Below are 25,160 nucleotides of genomic sequence, written 5' to 3' on the forward strand. Positions count from 1 at the left end.
TACTCATAGAGAAATGTTTCCTGTTTAGAGTTGGAAGTGTTTCTTGTGTAAAGCGGTTCACAGCTGTTTCCCTTGCATTGTAGCACATGTCTGCTTAGCTCAACTACTTCACTCAGTTTCTTCTCTCCACATTGTCTTTATACAGGTGAAACTTCTTGTTTGTTCGTGTTGTCTTCAGCCATCAGCTGAGGCTGAGCTATTTGCAAAGAATCTGGAAGCTAAAATGTGGTGTCGAATTTGAGTAGTTCTGGTAAAGACAGGCACATGCATGCACTCTTTCCCCAAGCTTGGGTCATGTAACAGGGGCCTGAGCAGGCAACGTTCACAAGGAATGGTTAAACAGTCTCCACAGCCTCCATAAATGGGCACTAAAGAATCCTAATACTACTTTGTGCTGTTCATTTCTACAAAGATCAGTGTATTGGCTGGAATAATGGAGAGTAACATAATTAGGTCTAACATGATAGAAAAGAGACTCTATGGAATCTACCATTCTGATTTCCTTGAAAGAAAATTTGCTCTTTTGTTGCAATATATGCCCCTTAACATTTTATGATGGTATGTGGATACAGCACAACACTTTTCATGCCAAGTGCACAGTTGGTTGAACAACCATTATATAGGTGCTGTGAGAACCCAGTTGTCTGGTCGCCATCTTCTATTGAACTGAACTCACTTCACTTCTTCTTATGAGGATGAAACAAAGAAATCTTCATGCTGCAGAAGTACATGATTGCAGCAACCTGATGAGCCACAGTGTTGCAATGACAACAGACATTAGGGGCTAACCTAGACAACTGGTTCATATCAGGGTCTCAATTAAATGCAGCTGTAAAGTTTGCATGTAAGCTGGAGGAGGTAACTTTGGGCAATTTTTGTGTGTGGGTCCCCACTATACTACTATTCATGTGTGTTAAATAACATAAAATTAAAAATGAAAAAGACTACATATTAAATGCAAATAACCAAATATTTACATTAATGGACAGATATTTCATTTTCTTGCAGGTGGCAGAAGTTCTCAAGTTGAAAAGGGTAATGAATCAGATAGTGATTTATGTACATTTTCTGCTTCAAATTATCTCCCTGCAACCGTAACCCCCTAATGTCTGGCCATAGGACTTTGAATTGTCCTGCATATATGTCATGGGTATTAGTGATAGAGCTTCACAGTAGGCAGGGTTTATGAACATGCAGTGATAGAAATAAGATTCGTGGGATTCCTACACGAACAATTCCATGAGTACATTCCATCAGCTATGATAGTGTCGCGTGTTTCCTAAGCAACGCGACAAGAAATTTTGTGGGTCTCAGATTTGGACGCATATTTATTGTGCGATCGCTCTTTACACCCACAAATACAGTTATTCACACTTATAGCGTCTTTGGACGTTTCCTCTTCACTGTTACACATGCTTGCACTCTTAATCTCAGTGAATTGTCTTCTGCTCTGCTCAGAGATCAACTCACCTTAGCTCTCATCAGACATGAACTAACTCCTGCTCTAGCAAAATATGAACTGTTATATCCTGCACTCAGACTGAATAGGGAACACCTTGTCAGAGGGCTAATTTAAGCCCGCTGCTATGCAACAAATCTCTTGAAGCTGCAGGAAAATGTGTCTGCTTGAAACAATTCGTTTGTAGTGGTGGAAACCCTACTGTTGGACTTTCATCTCCAGGGCAACGATTTCCTAGTCATCACTGCCTATGAAGTAATAGTCAGTGATTAGTGATGGACGTTTTATAGTCCAGCTTTCAGACAGCACGTCAAAATATTCATCCAAAATCATATGTATAAAATGATTTCGCGTCCTGATTTTTAAGAGAGTGAAAAAAAAAAAATTGTTGTAATTTTGTACACATGAGATCTACAGAGAATTACCTTAAAATCATATTTATTGTAAAAGTATTCGTGGAAGGTCAATTGGAGACAACAAATCATCAGTATATGTGTGATTAGATTTGTTCAGTGGTTCTAAAGTAGCTGTGAAGTCAATATTGTCAGCTATGAAAGAAAAGGCTTACTTCTTTGTCTGAAAATAGTTCCATGTGTATTTGTTTTGTCATTAATTAATCGATCATTTATTAAAATACTTTTCAGAGGTCACCTTTCTGTTTTTTGTACAAACAAAAATTCAGTTTTTTTTAGGTATTTGGAAATTAATATCAATAATATGGATTTCAGTTGCATTACATAATCAAAAAAGACCACAATCTGACATTATCTAGAGCCAGTTCCATCCACTTCTCATCCTCAAAACTGTACTCCCTAACATCCATCTTGTGATTATTTTTCCATCTACTTTACAGTCTTCCAAGTCTTTTCAAGATGTTTTTCCACCAAAATTGTGTATGCATTTCATGTATCACCCAGTTAGCTTCCCAGATATTATGATCATAATTGTTTCTTGTATGAATGACAGAGCTCTTCTTTATATAATACCCCAATTTACTGTACTTCAGTTCTCGCTTTCCTCTCATTGTAGGAAATTTGTGTGAGGTCAACATAAATGAATGTGAGCCTTATCCATGTCAAAACATTGCTACTTGCATTGATGGACTGAACAACTTTACGTGTGTGTGTGCACCTGGATTTGAAGGTATTCCTTGCTTCCTTCTTATTGCCAGGATTTAGTTTCTTTAGTGATTTCTAGAGAGGTGGATTGTACTTATATGTGTGATGTATTTTGCAGGCATTACTGCAGTACACGCAGAGAAAGTAATCAGTTGCAGACACAAAAATTGTTATTTTCAGAGTTTGAATATCTTATAATAAAATACGTTTCCTCACATAAGATTTCATTTTAATGGGTATGTGAAATAAGTTTTTCTGCTGATCATAGTTGAAGTAATGGATATTTATTAAATCATAATTTTAAACCATTATGAATGTTGGCATTACTTCTCCAAGCATGCTGTGGTTTTGTATTTTAAAAACTATTTTGACACATGACAAGTTGAACCCACAACTCACATTTGTAGAGTTATGAGATGCCTATAGCTTAGGCATAGATACTGATAAAAGACAAATTCCTTTTCAGACGTAAGTTTGTAATTACAAGTCAAGTTTCAGAAATACGTAGTCTGTATTTAATGCAAATTTATATTAAATTTGGTAACAAGAAATTTATGCTGGATACAATGACGATCTTCAGGGACTTGAACTTGTGAATTCATGTAGTCTGATATTTCTGTGATGAGAAATAGTCCAGAAGTGTAATAAAATATTATTAATAAATTAAGAACATTTTATAATCACTGTGTATTTAAATTAATCAATCATCAGTTCTTTGTGATAAGTAGCAAGCAAGTTTCTCAGGTGGTAACACTTCTGATTTAAATTTGGGATACATCCAGTTTCAGTCTCCACAGGTACCAACTTTGCTGACTGAGATATTTTGTGGTTTTTCTTAATCCTGGCTGGAAAATTCTAAGGTACTACCACATTTACACCACAATCGCTTCCTTCCATATCCATTCCAGTTCATCAGTTATCTTACCAGTCAGTGCTACAGAGTTCAAATAATGATATTATTATAAAATAAACCACATTAAGATAAAGGTTCTTAACTTCTCACACTTAGCATGTTCATATCTGTTCTGCAATTGTAGTAAGGTAACAAAGGCGGCCTTCGTAGTCTAGGGGTAACGTTCCCATCTCATGACTCAAGGTACGCAGGTTCAAACCCAGCGGAGGTCGTGAAATTTTTAAGGGCGGAAATATTCAGGGAACAAGTCCTCCAGGAGGGACTTTAAGTCATGGGTCCCATGTCCTAGATTTATGGCACGTAAAAGATCCTCATGTCTCTAGGAGACCTCTGAGCAAAATTAGGCAAAATGTCTCCCACCCAAGTAGTTTCCAATGCCTCCGGTAGATGGGGAAGTTATCGGGTACCACTGCCAGAAGAGGGCCGACCTCGCTGGCAGAAAGGGGCTGATAGCGAGCACCAGTACTGGTACGGTATGGGGACAGTAGAAATTAAAGGGGGATGTACAATAGACTACTAGTCGCGGTGCATGGGGAAACCCACCCCCTCTAATACTGAATAATATGGAAGGTAACAAAAACACTGAAGTTATGAGTAAAGCAATTCTAAATGGTTCTAAGGATGCTTAGTATCTCTGGGTTTCTAGACATTGTTCGTTGTCTAGTATTTCAAATGGAACACACTATTTCTTCCTCTACAGAAAAGGTAGGGATACATCTATGTGGTTGGTTCCAGTAGAAAGCGGTGATCTCAATCATTTGACTAGCCAGAGAACATCAAGGAATAAGAATAGTAGTTTTGGTGTACCTGTTAGGAAATATAAACTGGATGCCATGTCAGTGCTTGAAAGGCATGGAAGCAAAAGACTTAAAGACAGAAAACCTACAGTAACATATCCCAAGTATAGCCACAGAATATTCTGAATATGGATAAGACATTGCACAGATGTATGATTGGTTGACTGTCAATACACGTGGTTCTTACCTTTACACAGAAACACCTTTGCAATGATCACACTGTATATTCTCTGTGATTACAGGCAATGTGTGTGAGTACAATGTTGATGAATGTAAGGAAGATCCTTGTCAGAATGGAGGAACATGTATTGATGAAGTAGGATCATACTATTGTAAGTGTCTTCCAGGATATGAAGGTAAGTTTATAATAGCAAATTTTATTATGAATTTATTGATTAAATCTCATAATTATTTAATTCACCTAACATGAGAAATTATTTTTCATTTGATTTGAATTTTATTACTTTCATCTTAGCCTCCAAAACCTGCATAGGGTATTGTTTCTGTTACAGAACACCTACATTGTTCTAGGTTTTATACATATGAATACATCAGGCATATAGTTAAATGGAATATTAACATGGTTGTATCGTTGCAGTAATTTGGGAATTTATAGCACAGAAGACATATCGCTCAGACAATATGATGACTAGGATATAAGTTGAATGTTCATGAACCAGGGTTCGATTCCCATCAGGAGTAGAGGATGTTCTCTTCTCCACAGCATTCATACTCAGTCTGGATCCTACCCAGTCTTCTATCCAATTGGTACTGGAGGCCATTTTCCCAAGGGATTATGCAGCCTGGTGTGGACTTGGCTGTTCCCTTCCATCCAGTGACCAGGTTAAAAATGTGTCCAGCTATACTTCAGTTTTCTTCATGATATGGTGCTTTATTAAGCACAAGGACAACTTTATATTTAACCAGAATAATGGTGAAATGTGCATTAAATGCATTAGATGAAAAATTTCCTCACTCTTGAATCTATATATGATCATATTCTTTCTCGGTTCTGAAGGTTTTCACTGTGAAACCAATATTGATGACTGTCAGACAAATCAGTGTGAAAATAACGGAACCTGTGTGGATGGCCTTGAAGATTATTACTGTAACTGTCAGGCTGGGTTTGAAGGTAAGGGAAATTTGTAAGCAGTAGCTAGATTCTTGATGGAGATAGGCGTTTTCTGAGAGGACTATGGACAGAAAATACATTTTTTAGAGGCTGAAGCTTAATGAATAAAATAAGGGTCATGTGTAACATGCTGTTCTTGATTTAAGCCTAAGAACAAGGTTAATGGATATATAATTAATCTCAGTATATCCATTCTTCTGCATGTTGGATTTCAGTATCATTCTGTGGATACTGAAGTCAAAAATCTAGTTCTGAATTTGATTTTAGAAATATTTTGAATACTCATTGTGGAATATTACTTTTAAAAAGGAAAACACATAGTACAGATAAGATAATTGTATGGATATACGAACATTATATATCCTATTTATTGCTAATTTCTATTATAACTCAATATTTAGAGGTTTATATATATGACAGTCATATTTATCATTTTAAGTCAGATGTAATATTTAATGGTAAATTTAAGGAATTTTGAAATTATGAAAAATGGGTTATGAAACAAGAAACAATAAAATAATTCAAAATTCATCATTCCACCATTGTTTCATATTTATCTCTGACCACCCTCTGACATGTGTGATAGCCCTGATAAGGCAGATCATTATCACATCCATGGTCTTTAAGTCTAGGGCTTCATCTCTGACCTAGCACTTGGCTGTTTGCAGAGAGAGTAAATTGCTTTAACTTTTATGTCAATGAGAGTGTCATTACAATTTCATGTTCTTAAGTTGTAGGCTCAGGTTACAAATTTCATTGACTGGTGTAAAATAAATAACTCTGTTTTGCACCAACAGTTAACCTATTCTCATAGTTGAGTGCTGGATTGTGCAGACTTCTTTATTTTGCACTATCCTATTGAGCTCTGCTTCGTTATGTGTTAGTTATTTCATATGTTATTTTGAATTTGCTGCTGTATAATTTCACTGTAATTAAAGGTGATTACTGTGAAGATGAAATCAATGAATGCATGGCACGTCCTTGCCTCAATGGAGGAACCTGCTCTGATGCATTCAATGATTTTTCCTGTGAATGTCCACCTGGATACAATGGAAAACGCTGCGAGTGGGATGTGGGTAAGTTGGAAATAATTTATTATTTTAAATTTAAGTGTTAATTAAGCAGTAGATGTGTTATGTAATTGACATACAAGGCGCACAACGAATTCAGCTAACCGTTATCTTAATAATATGCCATTGAAAATAATATTAAACTGCATGCAGATAGTATGAATGTGAACTGGAATCAGCTGGCTCATGATATCGTGATACAGTGGCAGTGTGTTTTGAAGTGGTGTAATGAAAGTTCTGGTTTCATAAAAGGCTGGGAATTTCTTGACATACTGAGTAACTTCAAAATTCTCAGACATGACAATTCTGAATTTTGTTAAGTGATATACCCAGTTTAGTGAACATTGAATGAGTAGGACAGAGCTTGGGATTATTAGCAGTTGTCAAGACAGAGATTGATGTCATCAGGTCTTTATAGTTTAATATTCTCAGAATACAAAGATCTCTGAAGGGGTGAACCACTTCAGCCGCCAGTTTTTCTCCCAGTGGATGCTATAGGAATAAGTTTGAATCTAAAATATAAACAATCATATGGGAAAATAGATTCAAGGTGAAACAAAAACTACTTGATAGAATTATCAGTGATTACAAACAGTGGAAAATGTAATCAATGAGGGGTTAAATCTTTTTTGTTAATTTGCAGTTATTATGGACATTTTAATATTTCAGATCTATGTCAGTCCCAACCATGTCAAAACAATGGAGAATGTGTTGACTTAATTGATCACACTGAGTGCAGATGTCATCAAGGTTATCATGGACAGTTCTGTGAAATGAAAGGTAATTCAAACACTCACTCCGATAGTATGCATGGTAGGTTCAGTAAGTTACATAGCAGGAATCAAGTCTCAGAACTGGTCATCCTTATGAAGCTTTGTATTTTAAATGTTGTCCTCCAGTAGCCATATGCTTGTGACAGCATTTATTCAGTTGTTCAGAACATTTTTCCAAGCTACCACGTGAGTTCCAGACCAGGATTTGCATTCAGAGTGCTTTATTTTGAAAGCTTTGTGTTCATAATTATAGTTATAGAGGGACCCTTTCTAATTTGTGATCAGTTTTATAAATGACACAAGCAGTTTTCACACAAGACTTGACAGTACATTTTTAGTCTCATTTTTGTTATAACACTAATATCTCTGTAATTTTGAACCATGTAATTTTGTATTCAATGGTTCATGGTATTTCTGTTTTCAGAACAATGTCCAGGTGAGTTGTTGAGGACAGATAGGGGAAAATTCCTGTGGGAGCCAGTGCCACATGGTATGGTGTCCACATTACCTTGTCCATATGGAATGAGTACAAATTACACAGAGCACCTGGAGCAGCTGGCTCATGATTCTACTTTGGAGGTAGGGTACCATATATTCCATAACCCAGCTGCACAGCTAGAACCAGATGCAAAGATACATGATTTAGATAAAGGAAATTCTCATCATGAATTTGTTTCAGATGCAGAGATGAATGTAAATTATGGAAGCGGTGAACAATTTTAATATTCTTGTGTCTCCAAGTACATAATTGTTCAAATGTTTGTTATCATATACTTTAATATTATATCTGTGGTAGAATTATTGAGCCTTTGGCTGTTCTCCAAAAGGACTGGATGTTTATCCCGTGATCATTGAAACAATAAAAATTGTATGGTTTTATATATGATATGTTCTTCTTCAGCTCTCATAAAATCAGTGGAAACAGTAGAACAAGCCTAAAATTCCGCCTTCTTTCATGGAGATTTTAATATTTTATACTGCAGAGCATTCTTACATGATGCAACAGTAATTAACAGATTGACTGTATTGTACGGTGAGATAACCAATTAAACAAAGAAAAATTGGTTCATAATAGAGCTGATCGCACAAAAAAAGGGACTTAGACAAGTAGTCATTAACCTGTAGTTTAACATAATTGCGTTTTTGTAATTTCAAGCAGAAAATACAGAATATTATCTGTATGCACCCCTCAGCAACGCAGGAAATTGTTCCCATAATTTTTTCTGTTGGGGTTTAAGACTCTGCCCTACTTTTCTTTGGAGATATAGCTCCATGCTATGTTGTTTTATTTTGGAGCCAAAATGTTGGAACCAGCTTTCATCAGCAGTCATAACATACAGTAGGAAGTCATCATCCTTGACATCATGTTGTAGAAACAGTTTGACACATCCATAAATGCCTTTTGTGGTCATACATCAATAATCAAGGAAGCCAACGACAACATGCTTCTTAATACCCCATAGCCTTTATAATCTCCAGCACACCAGTGTGTCGAACGCCAGGCTGCACTACGATTTTACTAGCTGTTGCCCTTCAGCCTTCTGTGGTTAGTACATCAACTTTCTGCTTGTTTCATTCCATGATGGATTTCCTAGTTGAGCACTGTGAGGCAGATGAGTGATGTCCTTTTCGCCATCTGTGAGGAGTTTCACCCAATGTCGTTCATTTCTGGCATCCCTGTGGGAATCCTCATAGACTCGACTAAGCTGATCGGAAATATCTGCAGCAGAATTGTACCCTTCACAAGGAATGCTGATGAAATTTTATACAGTTTACCGTCATTTTACCATGGTGGATTTTGGATACATGTTGGTGTGCATGTGCAGGGCCTGAATTCCAGACTACAGAAAACAGATATATATCTCTTGTCTGTGTAATTCCTAGTCTACTAATAATGATAAACAAAAATCGATACTGCTCAATACTTTTGGTACAGCACTCATACAAATATAATACAATAAAACTGAGACATAACAAACAATAGTATGAGAAAGTCTGGTCAAGTAGGAAGGTTGTTCAATCAGTAAGGTTCCCTAGGTCATATAAATTAAATGAGAAATTATTACAGTGTTGGATGTAGCCATTTATTCTACTGAAGTATCATTATTTTTCGACATAATCTCCAAGAACGTTTAAATATTTGTCCCATTTTGGCACAAGTTTAAAAATTCTGTCACGGTAGAAATCAGGCTCTTGCATTTTCAGCCAGTTAACAGTTTTCATTACTGTTGAATTGGCAAACCACACTAGTGTTGCCATTTATTGCATGTTACCCCTACTCCTACCAAGTACTACCACCTACCAAAAAGTCAAATGCTTGATTAAAACAAACGTTATAAGGTAGGGAACCTTACTTATTGAACAACCTTAATGCATAACAAAAGGAAAGCTAATGCCAGCTACTTGCAATGGGTAGCAGTAGGAATCTGAGTAGACTTTCAAACACCAATCATGACGAAATTTAACAAGTTCAACCCACCTCTCAGTAAATTTGTAATGTCAGCCCTTAGAGTTTGACGCAAAGCTCCCCCTCCCCTTGCTGACATATGACCAGACCCTTGAATCTGAGTCCTGTTTGGTTGTGATCTCAGTACCAGAATAAGCAGGCTTTTGAATTGTGCTTCAGACATTGTCATCCTGGTCTGTAAAGGAAGAGAGGTTAAGAAAGAGAGTCTGTCATAATGGCAAGAGAAGGGAAAGTGATAGAGAGAAAGATACCAGTTGCTGCTACTGGGGCACCTAGGAGAACCTAAGCTGACGTGCTTGTTTCAACTTCATGGTTATACATTTGTACCAAATTTTGCTATGGTGGGGTAAATGTGTTGTGTGGTGCATGAATTAACATACAGTAATCCACTGCATATATGTTGTGAATTTTTATTTAGTATCCCACATATCTGTATCATGGAAACGATGTCATTTCATCCTTATGCATTAAAGGCTGATGCATTTTCTTTTGTTGTAACATGTTTAGCAGTCAGAGTTTTTAATTTTTTTCAAACTTGAGAAGAAGAATTATGATGGAGCTGATATTGCAAAATCCACCTGTGCTAAAAGACTTCACAGTAGACCTCCATATAGCAAAGCCTCTCAGTGCATGTTATTATTCTATGAAGATTAGTATTTAGTGTGAATGTACCTGTATTTAAGAACTTCTTGCAAGTTATTTAGATTAAGCATTCTTGAAAAAGACTGTTTTTATATAAGAAAATTTTACACATGCTCATAGATTGTTTTCACTATAGATTTTTTGCTCCAGTTTGAAGAACTGTGTTAATAAACTTAACAGTTTCCAATTAAAATTCAACTGATTTATGCTAGTCTTAAATAAAATTATATCACAAGAGCAACATCAACCTAATTGTTTGTTTGTGTTTCTTATCAGTTGAAATATGCAGATACAATTGAAAATTCAGAATCTGCGAGGCTCTTCAAGAATCCAGACAAAGGGAATGGAGATCATGTGAAGTCCCTGTCATCAGTGGGTCTCAGAGCTGATCCAGTTAAACTCCACGCTCATCTCAAAGATATCGAGTACAAGCAGGCTCATGAGATGTCAGTCAGCAATCAGCAGAAAGACAGGGAGCTGAAACTTCGCATTGATGAAAAAGGACAACCCTTTGCAGTGAGAAGCTGCATTCGTCACAAGGATGGCTCTGTGAAGTGGAGTAACATGGATGAGAGCATCTGTAGGGATGAAGTTAGTGTCAGGTTCCATCTTAAAGGTGTACTGCATATAGTTTGTGCCTATGAATATCAAAAGTGGAGAATATCATGTGACTCACCCCTTTTCTATTCATGGAAATCACCAGGAACATATGAAATGTGATTATTGAGATCTGACAGTACTTAAAAGTGATAAAACTTAAATTGCCATCTATTTATAAATAATAGATGAAAATATAAATTGTTGAGTGCAAATAGTAAATTTGTGAATTTGTTCCAGCATTCAACAAATGCTGAGCAGTTGAGCTTGGAGTTGCAGCAACTCACTAAAGATCCACCTCAGATTAGTGTTCAGGTCTTCTTAAATGCAAGCAGTCAGATAAAGCAGATACTGCATTATGCTTTGGTTGATAGAAAGGTAAAATATTTGTTAACATACTAAATAATATAATATAATTCCTTGCACAGGCTGTGAGCAGAGTCTCAGTAGTGGAAATAATATACAATATTCAGTTTTAAGTAAAAATATTGTCAACTTAGTGGAGTGAAAAATTAGGGAGTTATAATGGTTTGTTTAATACTGGAATCTGCATAGTAACTTTCCTGTTCCTTTTGTAGGTCCTCAAGAATTATTAGCTTCAGGTAAACAGAGAAATTCGTTTGAACATTTTGGGTTAAATGTATTGATGTTTCTTTTGTAATATATATGACACATCACTAAATCCTCATGTGCCTCTGATAACACTATCACATTTCATCTAAAATTTGTATAATTTCATGAAGTGCCACCATATGAGAATTAAGTGTTGTTACATATGTTGTTTAACTTCAAGCCAACTTCAAAATGAGATAAACCTGATGTGAAGATGTATAGTTTGATAATGGGTCAGAAATTCTAGGCTGGTTTATAGTTACAAAAAAAAAAAAAAAATGAAAGATTGATTTTATTGTACTGTGTGGTCTGATGGTAATATTATTAGATCTGCAGCGTTAATTAATCAGGCAGTGCTGTTAAACTCATTTATTTTATCCATATCTGATGCCTCTTAATTATTACATTCTGCAACAAAACAAGTTCTTGATAGAAGTATTTACAACTTGAAACTCATTATTCAGTAATAATGGTCTCCTGACTGTAAATCACAATGAAATGCCAAACAAATATCCTACATGTCTGATTATTTACCTTCTCAAATTATTTTTATACATTTGACAAATTACGTGAATATGCTACAGAAGTCCTCTAGTGTGCACCTTCTTATGTGTTTCTTGCACAACATGCAAGAAGAGAACACATACAAGGATGGTCATGTCTCCTCGCATATCTGTCTGCCTGTCACACTGTAATGATTTAACTCGAGAAGTGGTGGATCAATTTAGAAGAAATGTTATATGTATGAGGGTGGTTCGAGATTGACCTGGATCTAATTTTTTGTTTAAAGAAAATGCATGCCAAAATTATCAAATTCTCACTCCATTTCTAGATATTCACCCTTTACAACAACATGTCTGCACCATTGTCCTAGAAAGTTACCAACACTGGCAGCATAAATGGTCTGTCAATATCTTAAGGCTTTATGATAACTGATTATTTTTCAAAAGAGGATCCTGTTATTTCACCTTTAGATAATTTCTTATCCTATTTATGTACCTTTACTATTTCCAGATTGCACGCATTATGTTCTCTGTGATAAGCAACATGATGGCTGTCAATGACACAGTACTTGAAGAAGCAGACAAGCATGGAAGTATAACAAAGAGTTTGGTTCAACTGATTGACACATATCTCACTGCAGCCCAGCTGCCATCTAGTCGGAGACTTGTAATAAATTCTGACAACTTGGCAATGGAAGCAAGGGAGGTCTTCCCTGATGAATTCAGAGCCATTCAAGATGGTCTGTCATATTCACCACCAGAAACCATGAACATGGATTCAGGATTGGTCAGTGAAACTGGCGAAATAACTCAGGTACACTTATATATATAAACTTACATTTCCATGTGGACACTAATTTATTATATTTCTTACTGTTTGTAATAAATTCTTATCACAGTTTCAATTATATAAAAATATAATCCTCTCATTTGAAATTAAGATTTTCTTCTGCTTTAGGGTATTTTTATCAGCATACCAAGAGAGGCACTTGATAGAGCTTTAAGGCAGTTACGTAGCGTCAGAGTCCAGTTTGTTTCATACAAGAACAGCAAGTTCTTCAGACCAAATAACATTACTTCAAGTTCCATCATCAGTAAAAGACAAGGAGTAATTTCAGCTGCCCTCTCCAACATTACCATCACCAATCTGACAGAACTACTAGTATATAACTTCCATAACATCTACAGAAATGCAAAGCAAATATGTGTATACTGGAATACAGAAAGTAAGTTACAGTTTTGTATGTGAGCATAGTATCATATGAAACATCTCCAAGTATTTCTCCTTTCATGTTTATGTGCAAAAAGAAATCCGGAAAAAAATAATGCCATAATGTAAGTTATGATTATGATTGAATAAAATTTTACTATTTTGAGATTTTAATACTTGAGAATTTAACTGTTGGTACCACTTCAGGGAGTGATGAATATAATAGAGTTGCTAGGAAACCACATACCTATACTTACAAATTCCATAAATGTTCAATAAGCAACATCCAAAATTGTGTTATACTGGACTTTGCTGCTTCAACTATATGTCAAAGAAAACCAGGAATAATGGACAGGCTCCTCATAATTGCCTGACTAATGAAGGAGTTGTCTTATTAATATAATAATCAATAGATTTTTGCATAGAAGATATCTGAGTCCAGTGTTTGATGCTCCCAGTAGACCTTGGTTCCATTCATATCCTGCAGTATTGTACAGTAGAAGTCTGTTTTCAGTTCTGTCCTGTGGTTCAGAAGTTCTAGTGTTCAGCCATAAAAACTGTTAAAGCAACATTCTCAGAGACTTCTTGGAATGTCTGAACCATGAGACACTCAAACCAAACATTGGGCATAGGAATTTCCATTTCTGTGGATTACTGAAAAAGCTCTCTGAACAGAAACACTTCTGCATTGTAATGGGATGAAAACTGATGTGCATTGATGGTTGCCCCAGAATTTTCTTCTATTGAAGTTGACTCCATTTTCTCACACTACACACTTATGCCTTTGTATGATGTGCATATACAGAACACATGCAAAGGATTTCATGTCTGTCCATCTGTGTACTTCAGGTTGAGAATTGTTAGGAGATATTGATTAATCTGATAGAGGTCCTTACAAATATATTTGGGGATTGTTTTGATTTTCTTAAACGTTAACATCATGGGAGTAGCCATTCATAAGGGAATATATGTGTGTTAAGAACAGTTAGCAACCTTCAGAGTTTCAATGTGCAAAGAAGGCCTATGGAAACTCACTGTACTTCAGCTTAAATTACACCCGTCCTTCTTTGTAGTCCCATACATTTGTAATCAGATATGAGAACCCTGTATATGATGACAGTATAATTACAGTGAAACTCCTGTGTAAGGAGGAGCAGTGGAATTGAACACTGAACTGATGAAACTATTAAGTGGAGGTCATTTAATATTGAGATTGTCGATTTGAGAAAATTTAAATTGATTGACAAATAAGGGAAAATCTTAAATTGAAGGACATTAAATGGGGGTGCTGCTGTGTTTTGAAAAATATGTATGATCAATAAGAGAGAGATGTTGTATTTGCTGGTTACTTGACAGGTCAGGAGTGGTTGGATGATGGGATATTGACAAACCAGAGCATGGACTTCATCCAGTGTGAATCGATGCACATGACAGCATTCTCAGTGCTTCTGGATCCAAGCGTAGGAATGCCGATACCAGACAAACACAAACCTGTCCTGAGTATCATCAGTTACATTGGCTCAGTATGCAGTATTTTTGGCCTGTTCCTAACAATCCTTACATATTCAATATTCAGGTGAGTTTCCATAACACTAACTGTTTTCCATGCTGTTAATCTGATCATAACAGTTTATTTCCATTTTGCATTCCCCATAGTGATTATGAAAATTATATGTTTTTATTTAAAGATTTCAGCAGACCAAATATAAGAAAACAGTTACTTGGTTGTAACACAAGGTATGAAGTAATACACATATAAACAAGAAGATGTGAACTGAACTCATAAAGACTAATTCCCTACTGCATATATTTGAAGACCTTCAAGGCCATAACTGTATCATTAGTATTATTGTATTCTATTGTTGTGAAGAACATATTACTTACATATAGATCCCTGTACTTCAGTTTGTTGAATATAATGTCAAATATTTTCAGTTCACTGTGTTTGAAATTGTTGCCTTACAAATAGTACTTCATATGTAATGTATATGTACATTTGTGATCTATTTCATTCATTTAATTCATTATTGGAGGGGGTGGGATTCCCCATGCACCACGACCAGTTGTTGATCTATTGTACTTCCCCCTTTGATATTCTACCAGTCGCAATACCCTTCCGGTACTGGTGCTCGCTATCAGCCCCGTTCAGCCAGCGAGTTCAGCCCCTCTACTGGCAGTGGTACCTGATACTTCCCCATTTACCAGAGGCAATGGAAACTACTTGGGCGGGAAACTTCTTACCTAATTTTGCTCAGAGGTCTCCTAGAGACATGAGGATCTTTTATGTGCCGTAAATGGGACATGGGACCCACGGCTTGAAGTCCCTCCCGGAGGACTTGTTCCCTGAATTTTTCCACCCATAAAAATTCCACGACCTCCGCAGGGTTTGAACCCGCGTACCTTAAGTCATGACATGGGAACGTTACCCCTAGACTACGGAGGCCACTTTTATGATCTGTTTGCATAGGAAACACCAGATCTGCAAAGGTCTTGATCAAGGTGGAGTTGTATTACATGATACTGCTGCTTTGTTATAGGTGTCTGAACCGCGATCGCTCCGGGAAGATTCTTCTCAATCTCTGCATATCACTGCTTCTGATGAATCTGGCTTTCCTACTGGTGGCGATAGAGGAGTATATGGACAGCAGTTTGTTGATTGTTGTGGATGTGTGTACTGGTGTCGCTGTACTCACCCACTATCTGGTTCTTACATCTCTTATGTGGATGCTGGTTGAGGCAATCAACATGTACCAACTCCTCATCACAGTCTTTGCTACGTCAGAAACCAAGTTTATGTGCAAAAGGATGCTTTGTGCTTGGGGTATGTGCCAAAATTGTAATTATTTAATAATTTTTCTCTGGTTCAGCATATTAATTTTATGTCCAACAAATATGCAGTTTGATCATTATGGTTAGTTTTCTCAAAGTAACTTCATATTAATATCTTGAAAGAGAAAGTGCAAGGTTGATTCATGTGTTACAAGTTCAATGTCATGTGTGTTCACTATGCTTTCAAGTAAATTCAAGAAAAGTAGCAGCAAGCCTACACATATTGCATAGTGTTCATTTATGTGCTTTGTTTCAATACAGACCGGTGTTCTAGGAGGCTGGAGAAGGCAGAAGTGACAGAACTCAACCATTAAAAACTCAGAAATATGTAATAGAAATTATTAAGATGATATATTTATATATATATTTTGTTTTAATTCTAACAGTGGGGGGTGGAGCCCAGCTGGGTCCACTTGGCACGTTGGCCACTGATTGGCCTATTGTACTTGCCCCAGGTGATTATGATTGTGGAGAATTTTGTGGAATGAAGATTGGCAGGGGAAACCGAAGAACTTGGATAAAACCTTCCTCAGCGCCGTTTTGTCCACCACAAATCCCACTTGACCAGACCTGGGCTCGAATCCAGGCCTCCACAGTGGGAAGCCAGTGACTAACTGCTTGAGCTATGGCGCGGCCTTGCATCATATATATCTCTTGTTGAAAGAGTTGCCAGTCATTAATTTGTTGTGAATACAACCATTAAAGGTGACAGGTTGCATGAAGAGAAGCACAGCTAATTTTATATTGAGTATTGACATTTGTTGCCATACAACTTGCTGAATGAAACGTTTTCACAAAAATTATTTAAAATCTAAGCTATCTACTGAAATTGAGAAACAACTGGTCCACACGTTTAAGAGATGATTGTTATCAAACGTTCTGGGATAGCTTATTTATTTAATAGTGAATGTATAAAGTATACCGAGCACATACTGTTCCAATACACCAATTTCTGTCTACAAAAACATTTTTGCTCTCCAACTGTTAAATTCGGCCACCCTTCAAAACACTGGAGGAGTTGCTAAAATGCTCATATAAACATAAGATAACGGCTTTTTGGTCAAATAGACAAAGAAGTGCTCATTATGAGAGGAAGTAGACAAAATATTTTTGCTGTTTCATTACAACTTCGATAATGCAGCTTTATATTTTATTCATGCTATGTAAAAACTTGATGATATCCAACAAATTTTCATTTATGTCTCATCTGTTTTACATTTCATATACAGTTTATACATTATCACGTACTAACTGCTCATTATGAATGTATGTATATATCATTATTTTATGTTTATATTATATTTGTATCTTGACAGGTTCTATATCCCATAGGTTGGTTTGACCTTGTATGGATTAACAGAATGCAAATGAATGAATGAATGAATCCAACCTGACGATGACAGCATGTGGTTGAAACATGTTTTGATAAAAGAAAATAAAAAGTTATCAGTTTTGCTGTATGCTTGTGAAATGGTGGTTATGTTTTATATATATATAAGTAACTGATTAGGTCTACTTTATTGTAATTTCAGGAATACCACTTCTCATCGTGGGAGGGGCAGCTATTTACGATATGCAGTACTACAGTTCAACGGATTCAGAGTACTGCATGGTTTCGCCTTCAAAACCGATTCTCTATTATGTCACATATCTAGGACCATCATGCCTCATTTTGGCTGTTAACTGCATTGTCTTCATCCTTGTCAGCAAAGTTCTGTTTCAGAGGCGTGGTCATGGCCATGCTGTTGGTAAAGTTGGACTAAATACAGATATTCCTACCATAACTGTGGCTCAGGTAAGAGTTTGCATCACGTGTGCTGCAGTAATACTGTTCCACCCTGCTGTATCGAAGTGTTACCGCAATGTTCCAGCTCTGTTTCCTTACACATTTAGAGCTTACACAGGGCACGGAGTAGTGTAGTTGGTTCAGGCACTATGCTACAAGCCGGAAGGTCATGGGTTCGAGTCCCATTCAGGTGGATGTTTTTCAATTTACCTAATCCTTCTAGTTGCAATATGGCCCTGAGGCTGATCCAGCCTCTAACAGAAATGAGTACTGGGAATCTTCCTGGCAGTAAAAGGCGGCTAGCACGTAAGGCTGACAAACTTAACACCATCTGTTAGTTGATTGTCTAGATAAAATGTGGGAGGCTCGACATCTCACAACCATATAGGCCTTCACGGCCTGTTATAGGGATAGATTTACTTTACAGCTTACACATGTACAATTCATAATTTCCAAATTTTGGAATTTCTTGTGATATACCAGGTTCACTGTTAACTGTTCATTCTGTAATTTGCATACTTATTGTCAGTATTTAACCATTAAGAACACCTTATGATCTTGGTGTAAGACACCAGACTTCCATTTTCAGGTTCCCAGATTTAATTTTTGGTCAGATCTGGATGCAGATTAAGACTTACCCCTTCAGAAATTCAGACTTCGAGAATGTGAAAAATTCTGTCACTTCACATGTTCCAAGCTGTGGGCACTCTGTCAGTGATCGTTGCATTGCTGAGAGTATCAAAACCACACAGTTAAAGTGTTCGCTTTGCCAGATAGAATTTAGCAGTCAGTGGCTGCTTTGAAGTGGTTTATATCTTCTTTGGACTTTGTCCATTGTCCAGTTCAAAAATTTATAAGACAAATCCATGGGCACTCATTCATATGGTGAAAGGACCATTGTGGCACTTTGTGTAGGTGTTGAAGATTTAAAGGTTCATAGAAAAAAATTCATAATTCTATCAGTTCTGGCATAAAAATTGTAACCTTTTGGCACATGTAAGGGAAATGTTGCATTCATCTCTCTACATGTCTGGCTACTGACTGTAAGAATCACTTGGAAATATCAAAAGAGCATTCATATGTTTATTTTTCTCTTATTCACTCAACATATTCAGTGATAGAAGTCAGCGATTTCACACTCTTACAGTATCACACATGTACACATGTGTCAGCTTAATGATAAGTGTCTTGATTTTATTCTGGTTCTAGATACGTGGAGCATTCACTGTGATGACACTTCTGGGTGTCACTTGGGTGTTTGGAGCCCTAGCACTGGGAGAAACAAGACTGGTGTTTCAGTATATCTTTTGCATTTCCAACTCACTACAAGGCTTCATCATTTTTATGGTTCGGTGTGTGCAGTATCCTGAAGCTCGCATGGCATGGCTTACATTTCTGCACACAGGAAAGCTTAAGAAGCACCGTGGTCCTCAAGGACATGGATTGCCTTCATCCTCGGCTGGGAACTCGCATTCTAGGCACACTATTTCATCAAGCACCCAATCACAGTCACAACTACAAGGAACAGCCCACCTCCGGTCTCAGAGTCAGAGTCATATACAGTCCAGACTCCGCTCTTCACATACGGGAACACCCCGTAAAACAAGCCTGCCAGAATCAAGCAGTTACATGAGCAACAGCAGTGGCTCAGGACAGGGTTCCCTCTGGAATCGTTTCCGTCAACACGACTCCTACCATAAGACAGATACTCATGTCCGCTCCAATTGGAGTTTTCGAAGCATTTTTGGATCTGCACATATTCCTGATAGCAAACAAAAGCCAAATTCCAATTCCCAAAATGAGTCAGAAAAAGGAGAAAAAAAGCTAGAAGGCATGATGGATGGAGTCTTCAGTCATGCTATCCCTCTCTCAGACACTTTGACAAGGGAGTTAAAGCAATCTGCGGAAGAGAGATCTTCAGATTTACATCTGTCTCAGCCTGTATGCTGTGACCCAGGAGTAGCTCAGCCTTCAGAAACTGATGGGGTCTCTGGTGACTTGAAGCAAGGGGACACCATTAGATGCAGAGCATCACAGGAGCAAGAGAAGCACACGTGTGGCAGCCAACAGTCTCTTACTGCAAAGGAAGGAGAAGATACTTCATGGCAGTTCATGAGAGCTCCACCAGATGGAATGTCAGAATCAAAGGCAACAGCAGTTGCAGAGAGTCACACCACAAGCCACAGCCATTCTGATCAGGGGTACATGTCTGGCGCATGTACTGCTGAACATTCCCCCGAAAGCCCTCGTCAAGAACCCAAACAATCTCTTTCTTGTACAGTTGTATCACCCATTCAACCTGATACCTGTCACCATGACCAACGCCTTACAGTGTCAACGCCTGATCACCTTTATCCTGACCCAAAAGAGGAAACAGTGGATGGATATCATAACAATATGCTAACCAAGAGTGACAGTGATATCACTATCTTGTTACCAAAACAAGATGATGACAGTAGGAGCCCAGCCAAATATGTTGCCATTAAGGACGACATGGTTTACACTAACAGTCTTATGGCACAACCAAGTCTGGTGTATGAAAAGCATACAGTTTCTTCAGGCATCCAACATTCAGGAGCAGGAGGTGATCTTATCATGGAAAGTGGCCTGTACAGTGGAGGAACCAACAGAGAGAGACAGGAACTACATTGCATGGACCATCCACCACAACCTCGGCCTGGCTACAGTTCTCGCAGGAGCTCAAGCACCAAAAGTTACTCCTCCTCAGAAGGCAATAATGCTGGTAGTAGCAGCAGTGGCAGTTTGCACTCTGAAAGCAATTCACTAGAGATGGCACCACGAACCATGCAGCTATCAGCGCACCGCCGACCCATTCACCTTCATCGTCACACCAAGAGAATACGCTGTGAGGAAGTTCTGTAATTAATCAAACACAATTTTCAGGAGATGCAACAGAGTGGAATTTAACCAAATATGAACTGCCAAAATATAAATGGACTCAGTGTGCCATAGTTACAATTGCTGACGATGCTCTTTGGCAAGCCTGTAAGTCGTCGGTTTCCTATTTACATAATAGGATCAATATTATATGTGTTAGTAATTTTTTGAATGTAGAACTTCATCAAAATTTGTTGTAGTATTATTTTAATAATTCCATATTTGTGACACTTTCCATATTATGAAGAATTGTTTGTACAGCAGATTGTTTATATGCAAGCAAAGGGACCACAGCAATGAAAGTACATAGAAAGTAAAGAGAAAGAATATAAATTATCCTCTGCTTCCACTTTTTACTTTAATATATTACCAAACTGTTCTTATATATATATTTCCTTAAAATTCATTACCATCAACACTAGTTGACTTGTAAGACATTATTGCCGATTTTGATATTGTAACGTGTTTCGTTACTGAAGACGCCGTTCGGATTGTTAATTGGTTTATTCAACAACCTACAAGTAACAGCTACATTTAATTATCACACAGTTGCGGGGTTTCACACTTTATAACCCTAATCGCAATAATCTGTTTACACTGTTGCGGGGTTTCATGATTTATAACCCTATTCGCAAATCAGTTCACTCTGTCTTCGGTAGTCTACACGTATTCACAGTACGGGAGCTATACAAGTCTCTCTGTCTCACACACTCCCAATTACACAGTTACACACACGTCCAGTTCTTCTTTCCGCGACGGCTGCTATACTCCAACTCAACTCGCAGGCTGCTGACTGGAGAACTGTTGATAACACACTCGCTCGTAGGCTTGCTCGGAACTAACTCGGAACTGAACTCGGCGATGGCCACATTACAACTAACTCGTAGGTAGCTGCCTTGAGAACTGTTGCTAACACACTGACTCTCGCTTGCTACTCAGCCGGCTTTTATTCCGTTCACTGTTGCTAGGGTCGTCTATCGCAACCACTGTTTATCCGCGTTGACTAGCGACCAGTGCGCTGGGATTCGGCTCCGCTCGGCACGTCACCGCCGGGGGGGGGGTGATGTCCTGCGTAGCGCAACAAGTAGTAACGAGAGCGCTACGTTACCGCCACGTGCCGCTGGGGAGGTAGGGGCCCTCCGTTGCGCAACATGTCACAATATAGTTATGTTTTGAAAGTCAGTTGCTACACTTGTCATTTTTATACATTGTTTTCTGTTACGTAATATACAGGAATTCTTCGTACAATAACTTTGGATAATGCCTTGAATCTTATTACATCTATCTAATTTTTCTTTATATACAATACAATATATTGTTTCTTTTTTATAAATTACTTATTATGAGGGTTAATGTTCGTCAAATATGATTTTCTATATATTGTCATGTAAAGGGTGGTACACACAACGAAAATGATGGGTTCTAGTTTAAATGATTGGATTTATTAGCACCTTGGTTACAGTCTCTCTTGATCACATTTAAATACAGCGCTATTTTGATTTACGTGCACTGGCCCTCTCCTAGTAACACAATTGAAATAGCAGCCTCCCTCAAAGTATTACACATGAATGAAGTCTCCTAATCGTGCTCTAAGTCTTCTACGAACTTACCATGGCTGTCTCCTACCGAGAACTCAGAACTCTCAAAAAGTGAAAGTCACATTGCAACTGACGGTCGGTCAGTCAGTCAGTTAGTCAGTCAGTCTGTGTTGGTATGAGCCCAATCTGGGGCTAATGACCAGATATTTATTACTGTTTGACAGTTTTGGTCTTTCTTTTGTGGGGTGCCCTTGCTGACAAGAGGATGGGTCTGTCTTTTGTCAGAGTCATTGTCTGCAGTAGTAAGTTATTTGTCATAATGTAGAGGATATTTACATTTTACATGTTAAGTGTGTTAATAAATGTATATAAAATATATACAAGGCCTCTGTCAGTCCAGGCTCAGTACAGCAGATTATGCCCTATTTCTAGTAGCTTCCACTACAACGGCAGTCTAGTCACTTGAACAGTCATATGCGTTGACCACCGCCAAGTTTAATCCTCTTATACTTTCTATGTCGGGCTTCTCCTTGTCAAATATTGCGAACATTTTCGTTATCATGATTTGGTATGACTTCTGCTTGTTGCCTTCATAATTCTGTTATAAAGAATGCTGTCTTCTGGGATGTGAAAACATGTAGTCTGATATGTTTACTGACGTTTCTGAGAACTATACTGTCTCAGTCTTTAGGGGGAAAGAATATTTATACTTTTACTGACTTGGGTAAGCCACTACTTCAGTTGTCCCAAGCACTCAGACTGCTGCTGGGTTCATTGCATGCCCCTATTCATGTTAAAGAGTCCTTCAGAGAGGCCTCACTATAACGCTAGAGCCAAAACTATCCCAATTAAGGCCCTCCTGATGTCTTTGAGCTCTAATTATGCACAACCGAGGAGCTCTGTTCTGTGTTTAGTCAAAGCTGGTAACTGACAAAGGGTATGGCCGTTTGACCCTTATGATAGAGACAGTATGTTCCTCTGAAATATTGATGAACTCTCACAAGAATACATGGCACAGCATATCAGAAGGTAGTGTGATGATTGTGATGAATTATAATGAAATATTTGAACTTACTTCATATGACTTCTTTATTGTACTTTGTATATCTCCATCGTATATGATGGTCTCTGTCAGGTATTTCCCTTCCCAGGTGTTGAAATTTATCTGAGGATGGCTGAACAATTACTTTGTACATGTACTGTGGATCTCATTATAGACTTGCCTAGAAGTTGTTATTATTTGAATGTTAAGGAAAAGTAAGATGGAAAACATGCAGAACTTTAAATTATATTCATATGCACAATGTCAAGAAGTTTGGTATGAAGAGCAAAGAAATTTGAATGTGGAAAGTGTCATAACTGGTCCATATTAGTAGGGGTCCATGTTAACAGGCCCTTGTTAATATATCTGTTTCTGTTCCTAATTCTTAGCTTATACTTTCATTATATTGTATTTTGTGGAGCAGGAGTGATTAGTGAGATTATAAAGTTGTAAACCTATTGAGCCCCTTTTTAAATTTATACAACTACTGAAGCCCTTTCATGTATAAGAATTCCTTTTGCTTATATTAATATTTAAATTGCTTGACACTGTAGTAGACAACATAATTATCAGATAGTCTGTAATCTGTTATAAACCGTGATTATGCCAAAGTAATACTGAAATTAATTTAACCATGAAGTGTCATTTCGTCATGACTTTGGGAATATATCTCTGGGACTCAATTTATTAATAAATTAGGTTATCAGAATTTATTTTTAAATGATGTTGCTTAACCCTTTACTGCCATAGGACATTTAAATGTGTCTTTACATTGGAGACAGAGGACAGTTACATTTTAAATTAAAAAGTACAGAATTTTACATAAACCACCACAAGCCCACATTAAAGTGAGTAACTCTGGCTTTCAGAGTTTAGTCCTGTTGTATGTTGTCGATGTTCCAATGTTTTGTCATGCATAGCAATCGCCATCTTCAGGGTGAGTATAGTGTATGCCAAAACACTGGACCAATTCCACATACAAAGTAGCCAAACCCCAAAAAATGAAGTTACATGTTTCACAGCCAAGAAAACCTAAAAAGGAATATCCAAATATCCAAATTATATTATTAGAATTCTGTTCAGATTTCCAAATTATATTCAGAATATTGTAATAAGAAACCATAATTTTTATAAATGAGTTTTGGTTTGTTGAACTTTGAAATTTCTCCAGACAGCTGTATTCTGTGACCATATATTGAAAATGACATTACCTAAGTAGCTAAGTTTGCTCTGACAATCCTTAGAACAGTGAATGGAAGTGGCAGACATAATTTTCTGAACATCATTGTACAGTGTCTTTCCTTCTAACTTCTTTGAGACAACACATTTTCTCTGTGGTGTTGTTACCTTCATAATTGGCCCCAAACTGAAATTGCTCAGCATATCAGTTCAACTTCACGTCCTGAGAGGAATTCATATGTATGTGTTATTCATTCCTGCACAAGCCATGTTTTTAAGTATAACATGTGGAGTCAGGATCAGCTTTTGAAAAGAATCCTGCATCTCAGGTCTGTTACTAGATACACATATTTTCATTAGAGATGTGAACCTTGACCAAACTTACAACATAGCAACCCCCCCCNAAATATAAGTATGATTAGCCATACATGAACTGAAAGCTTATAATTTCCTCTTTTAGCTGCTAATAACATATTTAACATTTTTAAGAGGTTTGACTGTTAGAGGGTAGATAAGAGTTTATAGCTGTATTAGATCTGCTACACGCATAAGACAGCAATGTGGTAAACAGCAGGCATTCTGTGTGTGTCAGATG

The 25,160-nt window shown here is 37.3% G+C and overlaps 1 protein-coding gene across 2 annotated transcripts in view; it reads left to right on the top strand.

Annotated features, from left to right (window-relative positions):
* The window catches only part of LOC111864117, a 487,205-nt gene extending 465,906 nt beyond the window's left edge, over positions 1-21,299 (top strand). For both annotated transcript variants that reach the window (XM_023851148.2, XM_023851149.2), the window contains 14 exons: positions 2,489-2,602; positions 4,530-4,643; positions 5,306-5,419; positions 6,358-6,495; positions 7,159-7,269; positions 7,687-7,841; positions 10,648-10,962; positions 11,209-11,346; positions 12,595-12,897; positions 13,042-13,309; positions 14,650-14,869; positions 15,831-16,114; positions 17,655-17,917; positions 19,118-21,299. In XM_023851148.2, coding sequence (XP_023706916.1) covers positions 2,489-2,602; positions 4,530-4,643; positions 5,306-5,419; positions 6,358-6,495; positions 7,159-7,269; positions 7,687-7,841; positions 10,648-10,962; positions 11,209-11,346; positions 12,595-12,897; positions 13,042-13,309; positions 14,650-14,869; positions 15,831-16,114; positions 17,655-17,917; positions 19,118-20,791 — 4,211 coding nt within the window. In that variant the 3' untranslated portion in view covers positions 20,792-21,299. The remainder of the gene's footprint in view (positions 1-2,488; positions 2,603-4,529; positions 4,644-5,305; positions 5,420-6,357; positions 6,496-7,158; positions 7,270-7,686; positions 7,842-10,647; positions 10,963-11,208; positions 11,347-12,594; positions 12,898-13,041; positions 13,310-14,649; positions 14,870-15,830; positions 16,115-17,654; positions 17,918-19,117) is intronic.
* The last annotated feature ends 3,861 nt before the right edge of the window (positions 21,300-25,160 follow it).

This window comes from Cryptotermes secundus, unplaced genomic scaffold (assembly GCF_002891405.2).
Source record: "Cryptotermes secundus unplaced genomic scaffold, Csec_1.0 scaffold708, whole genome shotgun sequence".
Lineage (NCBI taxonomy): Eukaryota > Metazoa > Arthropoda > Insecta > Blattodea > Kalotermitidae > Cryptotermes > Cryptotermes secundus.